Source organism: Colossoma macropomum, unplaced genomic scaffold (assembly GCF_904425465.1).
Source record: "Colossoma macropomum unplaced genomic scaffold, Colossoma_macropomum, whole genome shotgun sequence".
In the NCBI taxonomy this organism is placed as follows: Eukaryota; Metazoa; Chordata; class Actinopteri; order Characiformes; family Serrasalmidae; genus Colossoma; species Colossoma macropomum.
In genome coordinates, this window is record NW_023494792.1 from 8551959 (window position 1) to 8564104 (window position 12146).

The window sequence follows — 12146 nt, forward strand, 5'->3', positions numbered from 1 at the left end:
TCCAACGTCTAGTGTAAAGCCTTCCTAGAAGAGCAGAGGCTGCTACAATAGCAAAAGGGTATTAATAAACTCTCTATGTCAAACATCTTAAGTGAATTTTGGCCTGAAGTTTTCTCTGTGTCTTAAGTGAGCTGTGAAAAATCTCTTCCGAGAAACGCAGAAATGGAATGTGAAAAAAAAAAAATCCATAACTGTAAATTAAGTTTTAGACCTTAAGTTTCGGTTTAAGTTTTTGACAGTCTCAAAATAGTAAATTTAAAGCTTTAAATGTATCCCTTAAGCATGTAAATTGAGACAAGCACTTAAGATGTTTTATGCAAGTGACCACAGTTGTCTGTCACCCTGTAAAGCCTAAAATAATATTAAAATAAATAATATTAAAATATTTTAAAAGTCAGAAGTGTCAGGTAAGATTTAATGGCAATCTTTCAGAACAGATCATGGCCTTTACAAATGAATGTGAAACGGTCAAATTAAAGGTCCAGCTCAATGTTTAGGCCTCAAATGCATTCAATTCATTACATCTATGAAAGACACGTCCTTCACAAGAGTTCTTTGTCAGCGCACTCACAATCATCAGATTCATCCACTCAGGGAAGGGGTCCAAAGCACAACCAACATTACAAAATGTTCTTCTGAACGTTGCATGCAGTTATATGTTTCCACCAGAGAGGTCCCCAAACGTTACATATTGTAGATTTAAGGAAAGAAAGACGCCATATTGTCACTGTCCAGAAAAACCCATGAATCTCCATTTTTTTCTATTTTATTTGTCTGCGTGATTTGAGTTCAGCAGCTGTCCTTTACATCATGTCAAAATTTCAGGAAAACAAAAATCTCATTATATTGACTTATATTAAAAGTAAAGAATGTTTTTGCCTTCTCCTGTAAAGTTACCATTTTGGAGATTTTCTTTTTTGGGCAGTGATGATGTGCAGACTCTACTGTTATTGAATGGAAACTTAAAAAAAAATTACTAAATACATTCAAACACTTCCATTGTAATATACTACAACGCACAAGCAACCAGAAATGTTCTCATGTTCTACCAATAGTATGCCTTCAGAACATTTCCTTGAATAGGAAGATGAGAGCTTCCAGAGCTATGCAGAAAGTCAATGAACACTGACATCCCCTGTCAAAGCAAAAGGGCAGCCTGCACTGCAGAGATTTATTGGTTGTGCCTGACAGGAATGAAGAGCACTTTAATAGCAAGCAGGTGAATACCTTCATAAAACCTCTAGGACCGCACCTGCAGCCTCCTCAAGCTCAGTCAAGCTTACTACTCGCTAATAAGTCTAAATTAAGTTTGTATGCATGAGTTGGAGTAGATGAGAGCGGAGCAGATTCCATGAATACACAGCTCTCCCTAAGCCCCTATTGTCACTGGGTCCAGTGGTTAACTCTCATTGACAGGCCTGAGACTGCGGGTGAAGACAGGGGACCTCTCGACCTTTCAGAATGTCACTGCCTCTCATTCCCACTGCATTGTTTCCCAATAGTTTCTCAAGCTCGTCCAGGACATTAGCGCCATTTGTTCTTTTTCCCACGGTATAGCAACATTTGCCCTGGCCCCTGCAGACCAGGCTTATCTGAACAATGCTTCAAATAGCTACGTGGACTCATCACTGCTGCATTCCACGGCTGGAGCACAACATGCATGTTTATAAGCGTGAAGAGAGAGTCGAGGCCTTTGTATGGCACAGCAGGTCTTAAAGAGCTATATATAGGTGGGCAAAACAATTGGAGTGGACAGGACTTGCCAGAGATAGGCTGTTGACATGGCGTAGAGGCCTGCTGGAGAGTTATCAGATAACAGCTGTGAGGCTCGACATGGCATTGTCAGACGTTGGTGCTTTCACTCTGTTCCTTGCTCATCATTATGATAACCAGCTCACACCCATGTGCTGCATGTATGAATGTCATATGCATGCAGGTATTCCTGTTGTTTATCAGCTTATACAAAATGCAGCAGCCTGGGTCCTAATCAAACCGAGAGCACATATTGGCTCTGTTTGGAAAGAACTGCACAGGTTATCTGTCTCTTTTAGGATTAAGTTATTTTATGTGTTTTTTAAGGCTTTAGGTAGTCTAGCACCTGTGTACTTCATTGAATGTCTGTCAATGTTCCTACGTGATCTTAGATCTGCAGGTACTCGTCTTCTGCAATTAGCCTGCGTACATTACAGAAGAAAAGTGGAGAGGCCTCTTTCTGGTTTTATGCTTCTATACTGTGAAATTCCACCTTTTATTAGGCAGACAAGCTCAGTACTTTTTAATTAAGGTCATCTTAGTGAGGGTGTATTTTATGGTCAACAACAATAATAATAATAATAATAATAATAATAATAATAATAATTGTTTCTGCAAAATAAAAGAATGTCTGCAATTTTAAGTTCATTATTATTTAATATAATTTTCACTTCTTGTATTTAAACTGCAGGTCCTGCAGTAATAAATTATTTGAACACCCAAATAAATTATCATATGAGGTTTTTTATTATTAACCCATTGGTTAGTCCTTCAGGAGCTGGACATTAGATCAACCACTAACATAATTAGGAACTGACAGTACAATTAATCACATTTTGATTTTTAATTGGGTGGGACCGATTTACAGAAAAAAAAATCACTTTGGGCCTTCTGGAAGTTCTTTACATATCACTGACTGCATTAGTCCATAGTGTGGTAGCCTGATCAATGTTAGATGTTAAAAATGGAAAAGAGCTGGAACTCTATTTCAGGACTCTTTATTGAAATAGTCACAGTTTGCCACTGCACTTCACTCCATGCTTTGCTCAGCACTAATAATCACTACTTCACACCCATGTGCTGTTTGCATTACTGTCATGTGCATGCTGGTTTTTATTTGTTCTGTTGTGTTATACTGATTACTGCTATATAGGCTAACATACCCCAAGTAAGATGCCCTTCAAAGTTAAAGGGCCATTCCAGCCTAAAACTAGAGTTTAATTTGTTTTGTCATGTTATTGCAGCATTCTGTAACACAATATCATATTCTTTAGCCTCATCAATTTGACAAAATTCATATTTTATGTCATCAATGTTTTGTCACTGCAATAATCAGCATGCATTATGCAAATGCATCCAATGGGAATCACTGTGGTGTAAACCATTCCTGACTGCTAGCCTAGCCACTGAGGTATAGGCTAATAAAGACTACCTATCTAGCATTAGAGTATGGTAGTTTATTGCAGCCAAACAGAATAAAAAATAAACCCTTCAGCATGAAGTTATTACAAGATGTTACGTCGTAATTGTGAAAAAGCATCTCATAATTACAAGAAGGTATCTCATCATCATGAGAAAATATGTTGTTAAAAGACATATTATATTACATAAATATAAGAAAGAACACATGAAATAAGTTTCACTGAAACTAGATCTTTGACATCTCATAATAACAAGATACTTTCTCAAAATTATGAGATGTTCTTTCTCATGATTATGACAGTTTTTACAACATTCTCATAATAAGATATTTTCTCATATGTTTTTTCTTTTTTCTTTATGACATATCATTGACCACATATTTTCTTATAATAATGAAATACTTTCTCATAATTACAAGTTTTATAATTACAGTATAACATCTTGTAATAACAACATGCTGAAGGGTTTATTATTTATAATGCTTGGCAGCAAGACGTCACCATATTGAGTTTTACCCCAATAGTAAGGAAAACTGTAGCTTTTTTTAACACAAAATTGTGCCAGAGACATGTTTTCCCCTTCAGCCAGAGAAATGATGCAAAAACTGAGGTGAGGTATCTAACTAGCCAGGTAGCTACTTTGCTAACTTTAGCTTTTAGCTTGTTGTCCTCCACATTAAATAGTCATTTGTGTCATTTGAGTAATCTGTTCTCTCCACTGTAATAATGATTTGAAGGCAGTTACCATAATTATACAGCTTCAATAAGATATTCAGATTCCTAGCAGTATTAGTGACTTGCCTTCTGCATTAGCCAGCTAGCAGGAAAGATAATAACATTTTAAACAGCCTGCTTCCAAAAATCCAGTCCAAATGTTACACTTTTTCAAATTTCCTCCCACCTTCAAATTAGACCATGAGAAGGGAAATTTTCCAGTTATTGAAAGAGAAAACAGTGTTTTGATGCTACATGCATGAAGAGATGTATTTAAAAGGGTCAGTAAGTCTTTTATTTGAAGTCCTTCAGAATGCATTAGCATTGCTTTGCATTAGCATTGCTTTGGTGTAGGAAAGTCCCTGTCTGTCATCTTAACTAAAAATGTCCATTTTTTAAAAAGTCATCCCACTTCTTCCTTCCACAGGCCGCATGCTATGTGCCCATGGCTTGGTCATTTAAGACTCCAGTGTTCTAATGACTTGATCTCTTTCAGACTTTGCTGAACAGAAGGAGCCACTGTGTGTTCTTGTGAGATGGAGCTCAGAGAAATGACTCTGCATTTCCTCGCACCACCATACAATGTAAGGCCAAGCTTTCAGGACATGTCGAGACTTGACTGCTTGAACCCAACATGGAGTCAGACGTGGTAAGTCCCTTGATCCAGTTTATGAATCCCACTAGCACTTAAGTGCCATTATTATGCATTCTTTGTTCAGAACATATTTCTGACTACCACCAGGAAATACAGTGTAGTGTCTATTCAGCAGTTGAACTGTAAATGACTCAAAAACCACATTAATATTAGTTTTTCTGCTTAGCCCACCTCAGTCCTAGCCTAAATCAACTCCTGTGTTATGCTTTTCCTTACAAAACCTTGTTATGACTTTCCTCAGACAATGAGGCCAATGTTAGGAATTTACTGTTCTCAAAATACACCCACTGAGTAACACTGGAGAAGGGTTCAGAAGCGGATGGAATGCCATCTTCAGCAAGTGTGATGAAGACACAGTGGTGAAAGCAGTCCTGGCCTGACACTGAGTTCAGTGGTGGATCAATGTTAGTTGAAACTAACATTTACACTGATCTGACAGCAGTCTTATCTTTTTTACTGTGTCCCCACAGGTTGTGAAGTCTTGGTCCTATTTGAGTGTGGAAAAGGCAACGTCTAGCCGGATCTGGAATGACTAGGCAGAGCCCCTCCCAGCAGGGCAGTAATACTTTGGGTTAGGCTGACTCATAGCACAGACATGCCTCTCTGCCTGTGTGTTTTCCCTGGATGAAACCCCCTCACACATACACACTCCCTGGTAACTACAATACAATCCATCTATACAAGGAAAAGAAAGAGAAAATGTTTCTAAATGACATCTGAGTAGACCATATCAGGATCTGTGAGTGGGTACTGGTCCAGTCATCAAGGCTTTGATTTCACAATTAGTCATTAACACTTACTGTGCAAAAGTCATTTCATTTGTTTAATTTCCACTAAGCGTGTGATCATTATTCAGCATCAGATAAAAACCACCATACGTACCAGAAAATTACACAAAAGCTTCAACAGTTAAATATAATATCACATCTTTCACTATTTAGTATTTAGTGTATTATTACAGGAATTACATACAGGGACATTTTGTAAAATACATGGATAATAATTACATAATGTTGGCACTAATAAAAAGTAGTGAAGTTAGCTGTTAGGCCGCCTGCTTCACTAAGTGCTGCTGCACACTGACAAAGACTCTTTTTGCACAGTTTAAAAAAGGCCTGTGTGCAAAACTACATTTACACTTACACAGTCGCCCTGTGATTTAGCTTGTAATAACAGTGTAATTTGACTGCAGTGCAAGATGTAAAGGTAATTTTTTTTAATAATATAAGCCATGTACTTTCATGACATCCATGCTGCTACGCTACAAACATATCTCACCTAATGTCAGAAAGTGGGAAGGACATGTGAACCTCCCTGAATTTGCATCAGAGTCTTTAGCCTCCATTCTTTTGAGAGACTTACTTGTTACGTAAATCTTTAGACAGCTACACATCCTTTCACACTGATAGTGTTGAGTTGTCTTCTCACAGTGGAAGGATGGACAGAAACACCTCTGGATATTTTCAGGTCTTAAGCAAGAGCCTAAAAGATGAAAGCTGTATGTACAGTTTTGGTGGTCATCTAGGTCTTGCATGGTTATTAGGGGTTCCAATTTCTTTTCCAATAACTTTTAATAATAGTAAAGTATTGGAAACTTCTTTTTTCACTTATTTTACTTTGATTTTCTTCTTCCTTATGCAAGTAGGTTATATCTATTCATCACAAAAATATTTTCTGAAAAATGAGTAAGTTGTACTTAATGGACATTTTGACTGGAAATTAATTAAATGAAGGGTGGTCTTTTGCACAATACACACACAATCAGCGTTACTCATAGCGGTTTAAATAAACACCTTATTTTACTGATAAGACATGAAGCAATTTTTACTATGTAAAATCACTGTCCAACCCTTACTTTATGGCTGTGAATGGCCTTTTCTTGTAATGCACAGCTGTGTTTGTACAGCTCTCCTCTTCCGTTTCGTTAACTGATCATTAAGCCCTTCAGAAGCTCAAGCCCAGTCTTACCACACAGTGAGCCATTCACTTCTGATCAACTACAATATCTACACCCCCACACACACGTCTAAAGGCATTATCGAAGAAATGCAATTTTGTGTTTTTTATTTCTCAACTACTACCCTCATCCGGTACCACGCAAACCACAACTGTGGTTTAGACTTCATCAGTTGTTCAGATCTGTTCCACGACAAACCAATGTGGTCAATTTATGTCTACTTCAGAATTGCAAAACAATTATATGTGGCAACTAAAATAAATCACAGTGCTGTCTTGTAGGTGTGATGGAATAGGTCCAGTAGAGACTGTGTGGAAGGGTTACTTGTTTTATAATGCTGTAATGCACACAGTTTTTCCTTTGGTATAAATGCCATTGTAGCTTTTCTTTTTTTCTGTACCTTCTGTGAGTTACACAGCGTTTAATTACCAAATCCAAATTTAACTGAATTAAATTGACATTTGAGGAAGGACAACAAATCTTTATACAGTACTGTGTCAAATTCTTAGGCGGTCAGATCAATGTTTAAATCTATTTATCCCAGAGTGTTTCAGTAAAAACACTATACAGCATTAAGTGACTATAAATACAAACAAATATAAATAGAGTAAAACATGACAGAAATTCCTTGTTTTTAAAAAGTTATCAATATCTTGGTTAAAAGAATGCCGTTAGAAGAGTGTGTCTCAGTTCACTCCAGCCATTGAATGGATTTGTTGAATTCCTTCAGCAGCACACCTGACATCATTCATTCATTTTAAATGAACAAAGGCTCAATTAGCAGGTGTTGGGTGGTAACAGTTGTGCATACTGGACTTTCTTGAGGAGAGTTTTGGAATTGGTTAAGCTAACACACGCATACAATCACAATGTGTTGTTTATTTGTTAATTTGCCTTTATTCCAAAGTTAGTGTTTTTATTGTTAACAGATACATGCTTACTGCCCAGAGGACTGTGTCTATCTATCTGTCTGTCTGTCTGTCTGTCTGTCTCTCTATCTAGCTAGCTAACTAGCTACCTATCTACCTATCTATTTATCTACATATCTACATATCCAGCTATCTGTTTGTTTGTCTCTGTCTGTTTGTCTGTTCATCTGTCTGTCTATTTTCAGGTGGCCTAAGCAGAGGTGCTATAAAGAATAAACAGGCACTTGTACATGCCATCCGAGTGTTTAAATGTACTTTTAATGAAGGAATGTGGTGTTTCAAGAGTACAGTGACAGAGTATTAGAGCAGTTCAGAGATCTAATAGGTGACGTTTCCTCTCTGGTCCAACTGCCATGAGGCAGTTCAAAATCTTAAAGTTATAGTGAGGTATGGCGCTTCTAGCTACAGCTGCACCGCAGCGTAGAGAAGAGAGTTATTATTATTATTATTATTATTATTATTATTATTATTGTTATTGTTGTTATTATTGTTATTGTTGTTGTTGTTGTTGTTGTTGTTGTTGTTGTCTATTAAATCTTGAAAATCTCCTGTAAGAAGGCAAAACGAGCTGTCTTGTTAAAATGGTTACATCCAGAGCTCGTGTCATAAAGGCTACCTGGAGGGAGAAGCTCAGATCTGTACAGTGATATCTTTAAAAGGTTCTCTGTGGCTGAAATACTGTAGGTATCCAGGGCGGATAGTGTTTTATTAAGGCTAATAAACGCCACTGCCAGCGCTGAGTATGGGGTTTGTATAATGTGTTTAATAAGGCCCAGTCCTGCGCTCTGATTGGCTGGTGTGGTGCCTCTCGCAGCCAATGAGAGCGCGCGGCAGCTGCGGAGCGGACTGCGCGGTGTGACGGCGCGGAGGCGGACCACCGCCAGACTCGATAAAACCCGCCGGCTTCATTCATTCATTCACTCCCAGCGCCGTCTGACAGTCTCTCTCACACGAGGAGAGGCCCCGGGCACTTCGCACAGCCGCTCACGAGAGCACGCTTTGGATTGTTTTCTCGTTTCGCTGAGAGGCCAGTGGCCGTTTGGAAAAACCATGAAAATGTCCGCGACTGAGGTGGCGCGAGTCCTGAAGGAGGGCGAGCTGGAGAAGAGGAGCGACAACCTGCTGCAGTTCTGGAAGAGGAAGACGTGCGTGCTGACCACGGACAGTCTCAACATCTACGCCGACCAGCAGAAGAAGAACAAAAGCAAAGAGCTGAAGCTGCAGTCCATCAAGAAGGTGGACTGTGTGGAGCGAACCGGCAAGTTCGTCTACTTCACCATCGTGACCACAGACAACAAGGAGATCGACTTCCGGTGCTCAGGAGAGGAAAACTGCTGGAACGCGGTGATCACCATGGCCCTCATCGACTTTCAGAACAGAAAGGCCATCCAGGACTTTAAAACCAGGCAGGACACGGAGACCACGACGCAGCAGGACATACGAATGGCCAGAGCTCCCTGATTAAACTCCTGATTCTCCGCACAGCACGGTGAGTGTGAGCCTGCTGAGGACATGGAGGCCGGCAGGCGTGTCATTTCTCACATTTCACCATCAGCCTGTTTCACTCCCCTGGAGAAACTGGCTGTTTTCCTACATAAGTGTAATAGGCTGTTCGCTAATATGTCATTAAGTCTTGTTGTGGGCACCAGTTTAGTGTTCTCTGCCTCTTCCTTTTGTAGAGATGTTGAGAAATGGAGCCAGAAGAAAGCATGGACCAAAGTGGAGGCTTTTCTCATTCATTGTCTACATGTCTGAGAAGAAGGCATGGCTGAAAAGAGAGAGGAACCCTGGAGGAGCTGCTCCCCGCCGCCTTTTCTCTTCTTCTTTTTTTTTGGAAGACACACAAAGAATTTCAACAGGCAAAAGAGACACTCGAGACTGAATCCTTGAACTTTCAAAGCGTGTCGACATGAGGGACTCTCACCCTTGACGTCTGTGTAAATTTGTTTATTTATTTGTTATAAGAAATGTTGCATTATATGCAAACCGTTTTGTGTGTAAACGTCATTAAGTTATTATACATGTGCTATTTCACTATGTATTTATTTAAATAAATTTTCAACAAAATGAACAGCTTTTCATCTGACCAGATGTCATTATTCTCTTAAATAGTCTTGAAATGGTTAAAGCTTTCCAAGTTCAGCGTTTGGGGTCTGACTTTTCTTTATGATTCCGAATCAAAATGAATTTAAAGTTAGTTCCGTTCCAATTACAGCTTAAACTAACCATCAGATCAGGTAGTAGATTACTTAGCGATGACCTAAGGAGCCTTAAAGCGTAGGAAAGTCCCTTGTCACAGTCTTTACTCATTCACAAAAAATGTTGTCATATCGTTTGAGATAAGATGACTCAGTCGACCTGTTTTATTGCATTGTTACATTGCTGTGGGTTGAGAGGATGCCGAAAGCCAGATCAACAGGAAGAATGTTGCACTTCGATCTTGATATCGGCTGAGAGTGGAACTATGACGCTTCGTTGGCTTAAACATTTTACAGCCTTTTTATGAGATTTACAAGTTTGCACCAATAAACATGACTAAGTCTAGATTAGAAGGTCATAAATGTGTGGCCCACCCAAGATTCAAAGAGAGCCGCTTCATTAACTGGAAAGGGAATAAAAGTGACCTCAGAGTTACAGTTACAGCCAGAGCCAGATTACATATTGTCACTCAACACTCTCTGGTCCAAAGGTCCTGGATGTAATTTAAAGTGGACTGGCTGATTAATCTACAGCTGAACAACTCAGAGGAAAAGTAGCAGCAGCATGACACAACACTGTACAACGACAGCGTGTCTCTAAAATGGTAAATTTACAGGAGGAAGAAGTTCTTTACTTTTAATGTAAGTTAATTTAAAGGGGTTTTATTCCAAGTGATGGAGCGTTTTAATTGGTCCATTCATCATGGAGTTTTCACACAGTGTGAAAGACAGCAACCAGATAAAAATCAACAAAATGGAGATACGTGTTTTTTTGTGGGTTTTTTGGAAACTTTATGTGGACAGGCTTGTGTGGTTCAGTTTTTACCGTTTCATTGTTTGGTGTTTTTAAACAGTATTTATAAAAAAAGTATTTAAACATGGAGGATATTGTTGCTGAAAAAATCTTATAATCTCCATTTTTATCATTTTATATTGTTTTTGAGCATCAGAAAATGCCAGCTGCCCTTTACATTGTGGGGACATTTCATGATGAATGGACCAATAGAAATGCTCCAAACATACTGAGACTAAAATCTTGTAAAGTGAGAAGTTACCATTCTGGAGATACAAGATTCAAGATTCATTTATCACGAGTTATTTCTGAAAAGACTGGATAAAAGATGATCCACAAGCATAAGGAAGGTGGAAGTCCAACCTTTGCTGTCCAAAACAAACATATACAAATTTTATTTTTCTAAATCATTTAAACACTCCATCTGTCCAGTACATTGTGTGACTATTTCATGATGATCAGACCAACAGAAATGGATTAAAATCTCTTCACCTTAACTTGCATTAGACGTTAAGAACATTTTTGCCTTTTCCTGTAAAGCTGCCCCTCTGGGGTTACAAGGTTTTGTTCAAACAGTGATAATATAGAGGAAACTATGACTATGGTGAGTTTGTACTGTATGTTTGATTTAGGATAAGTACCTTTCTGCCCACTTCTCTAATAACCTGCTACCATATAAGCCTTTCCTTTGTTACTCTCAGAGCTTCACTTTGTATTTTAAGCTTTAATTAAAGCCAAATCAGTCAGGCTGTGCAGCGGAGGGGGAAGTGGACATGTGTGAGCAAGCTTCAGAGTGGCCGTAACTGAGCTTCTCTCTGGAGTTCCTTTGCTGCCAGCCTTTGATGCTGGATCAGACTTCACTGCAGATCAAAGGACATCCTGATCTAAGAAGTAATACCGAGGTCTGATCCTGTCCTAAAATATGTCTCGCTAATTGCCCTTCTCATAACGTCCTGTGCCACAGTTTGTCCTCCAGCCACTTGACCGTGAGGTCAGGACAGCCCGAGAGGCTTGTGTTTTTAAACAGAAGGCACGGCCGTGACTCTTTGCTCCCAGCAGCATCATCATATGGCCCTGCAGTGATAGTTCATGTGTGACTTTTGATAAAAAAAAGTTAATGAGGCAAATAAAATCCATTTGAGCTCACAAATATCCCCATTCATTTACAGCCCTTTCTTAAACGTAGGCCTGTTTGTAAGTCATTCATTCATAATTTAGCTGGGTTGGGAGTGCAGTTGAAAGTCAATATTGGACAAAAGGGCAACCATAGATATGTAACTGTCAATGAAGCCATATCACATGAATAGAAATGGTATATATGACACTGTGTGACTTTCATGTTTACTTTCTGGGCCTTCAACAACGGTATTTAGAGAAGTGGCTTGGGAATATATGACTCCAAGGCCACTCATGTGTGAGAAACAGGAGAGAGTGTGTGTCTGAGTGAGTGTGTGTGTGTGCTAAAGGTTGGGTCCTGAGCGGAAATGTCTCCCTCAGCCCATATCTCTGTAGATAAGCCTCACCCACAAGGCTGCTCTCAGATCCTGGGAGTCATAATTGTACATGCCCTCATGACTCACCACTAACTGGTGACAGTATTTGATTTTATGCGTAATTTTGCAGTTAATGGCTAATAGTGTAATAAAACGTCAATAAGTAGTTTAAAAAAGGTAAAAGCTCTTTAGTTATCCTTTGGGTGTAGATCAGTAATAAGACAAGCCTCCTCT

General features: G+C 39.0%; 1 protein-coding gene across 1 annotated transcript; it reads left to right on the plus strand.

Moving 5' to 3' along the window:
• The first annotated feature begins 8344 nt into the window (after positions 1-8344).
• phlda2 (pleckstrin homology-like domain, family A, member 2) lies at positions 8345-9501 on the plus strand. Its single transcript, XM_036575804.1, has 2 exons — positions 8345-8917; positions 9108-9501. The coding sequence occupies exon 1, from the start codon at positions 8479-8481 to the stop codon at positions 8887-8889; it is 411 nt and encodes a 136-aa protein (XP_036431697.1). The 5' UTR covers positions 8345-8478; the 3' UTR covers positions 8890-8917; positions 9108-9501.
• The last annotated feature ends 2645 nt before the right edge of the window (positions 9502-12146 follow it).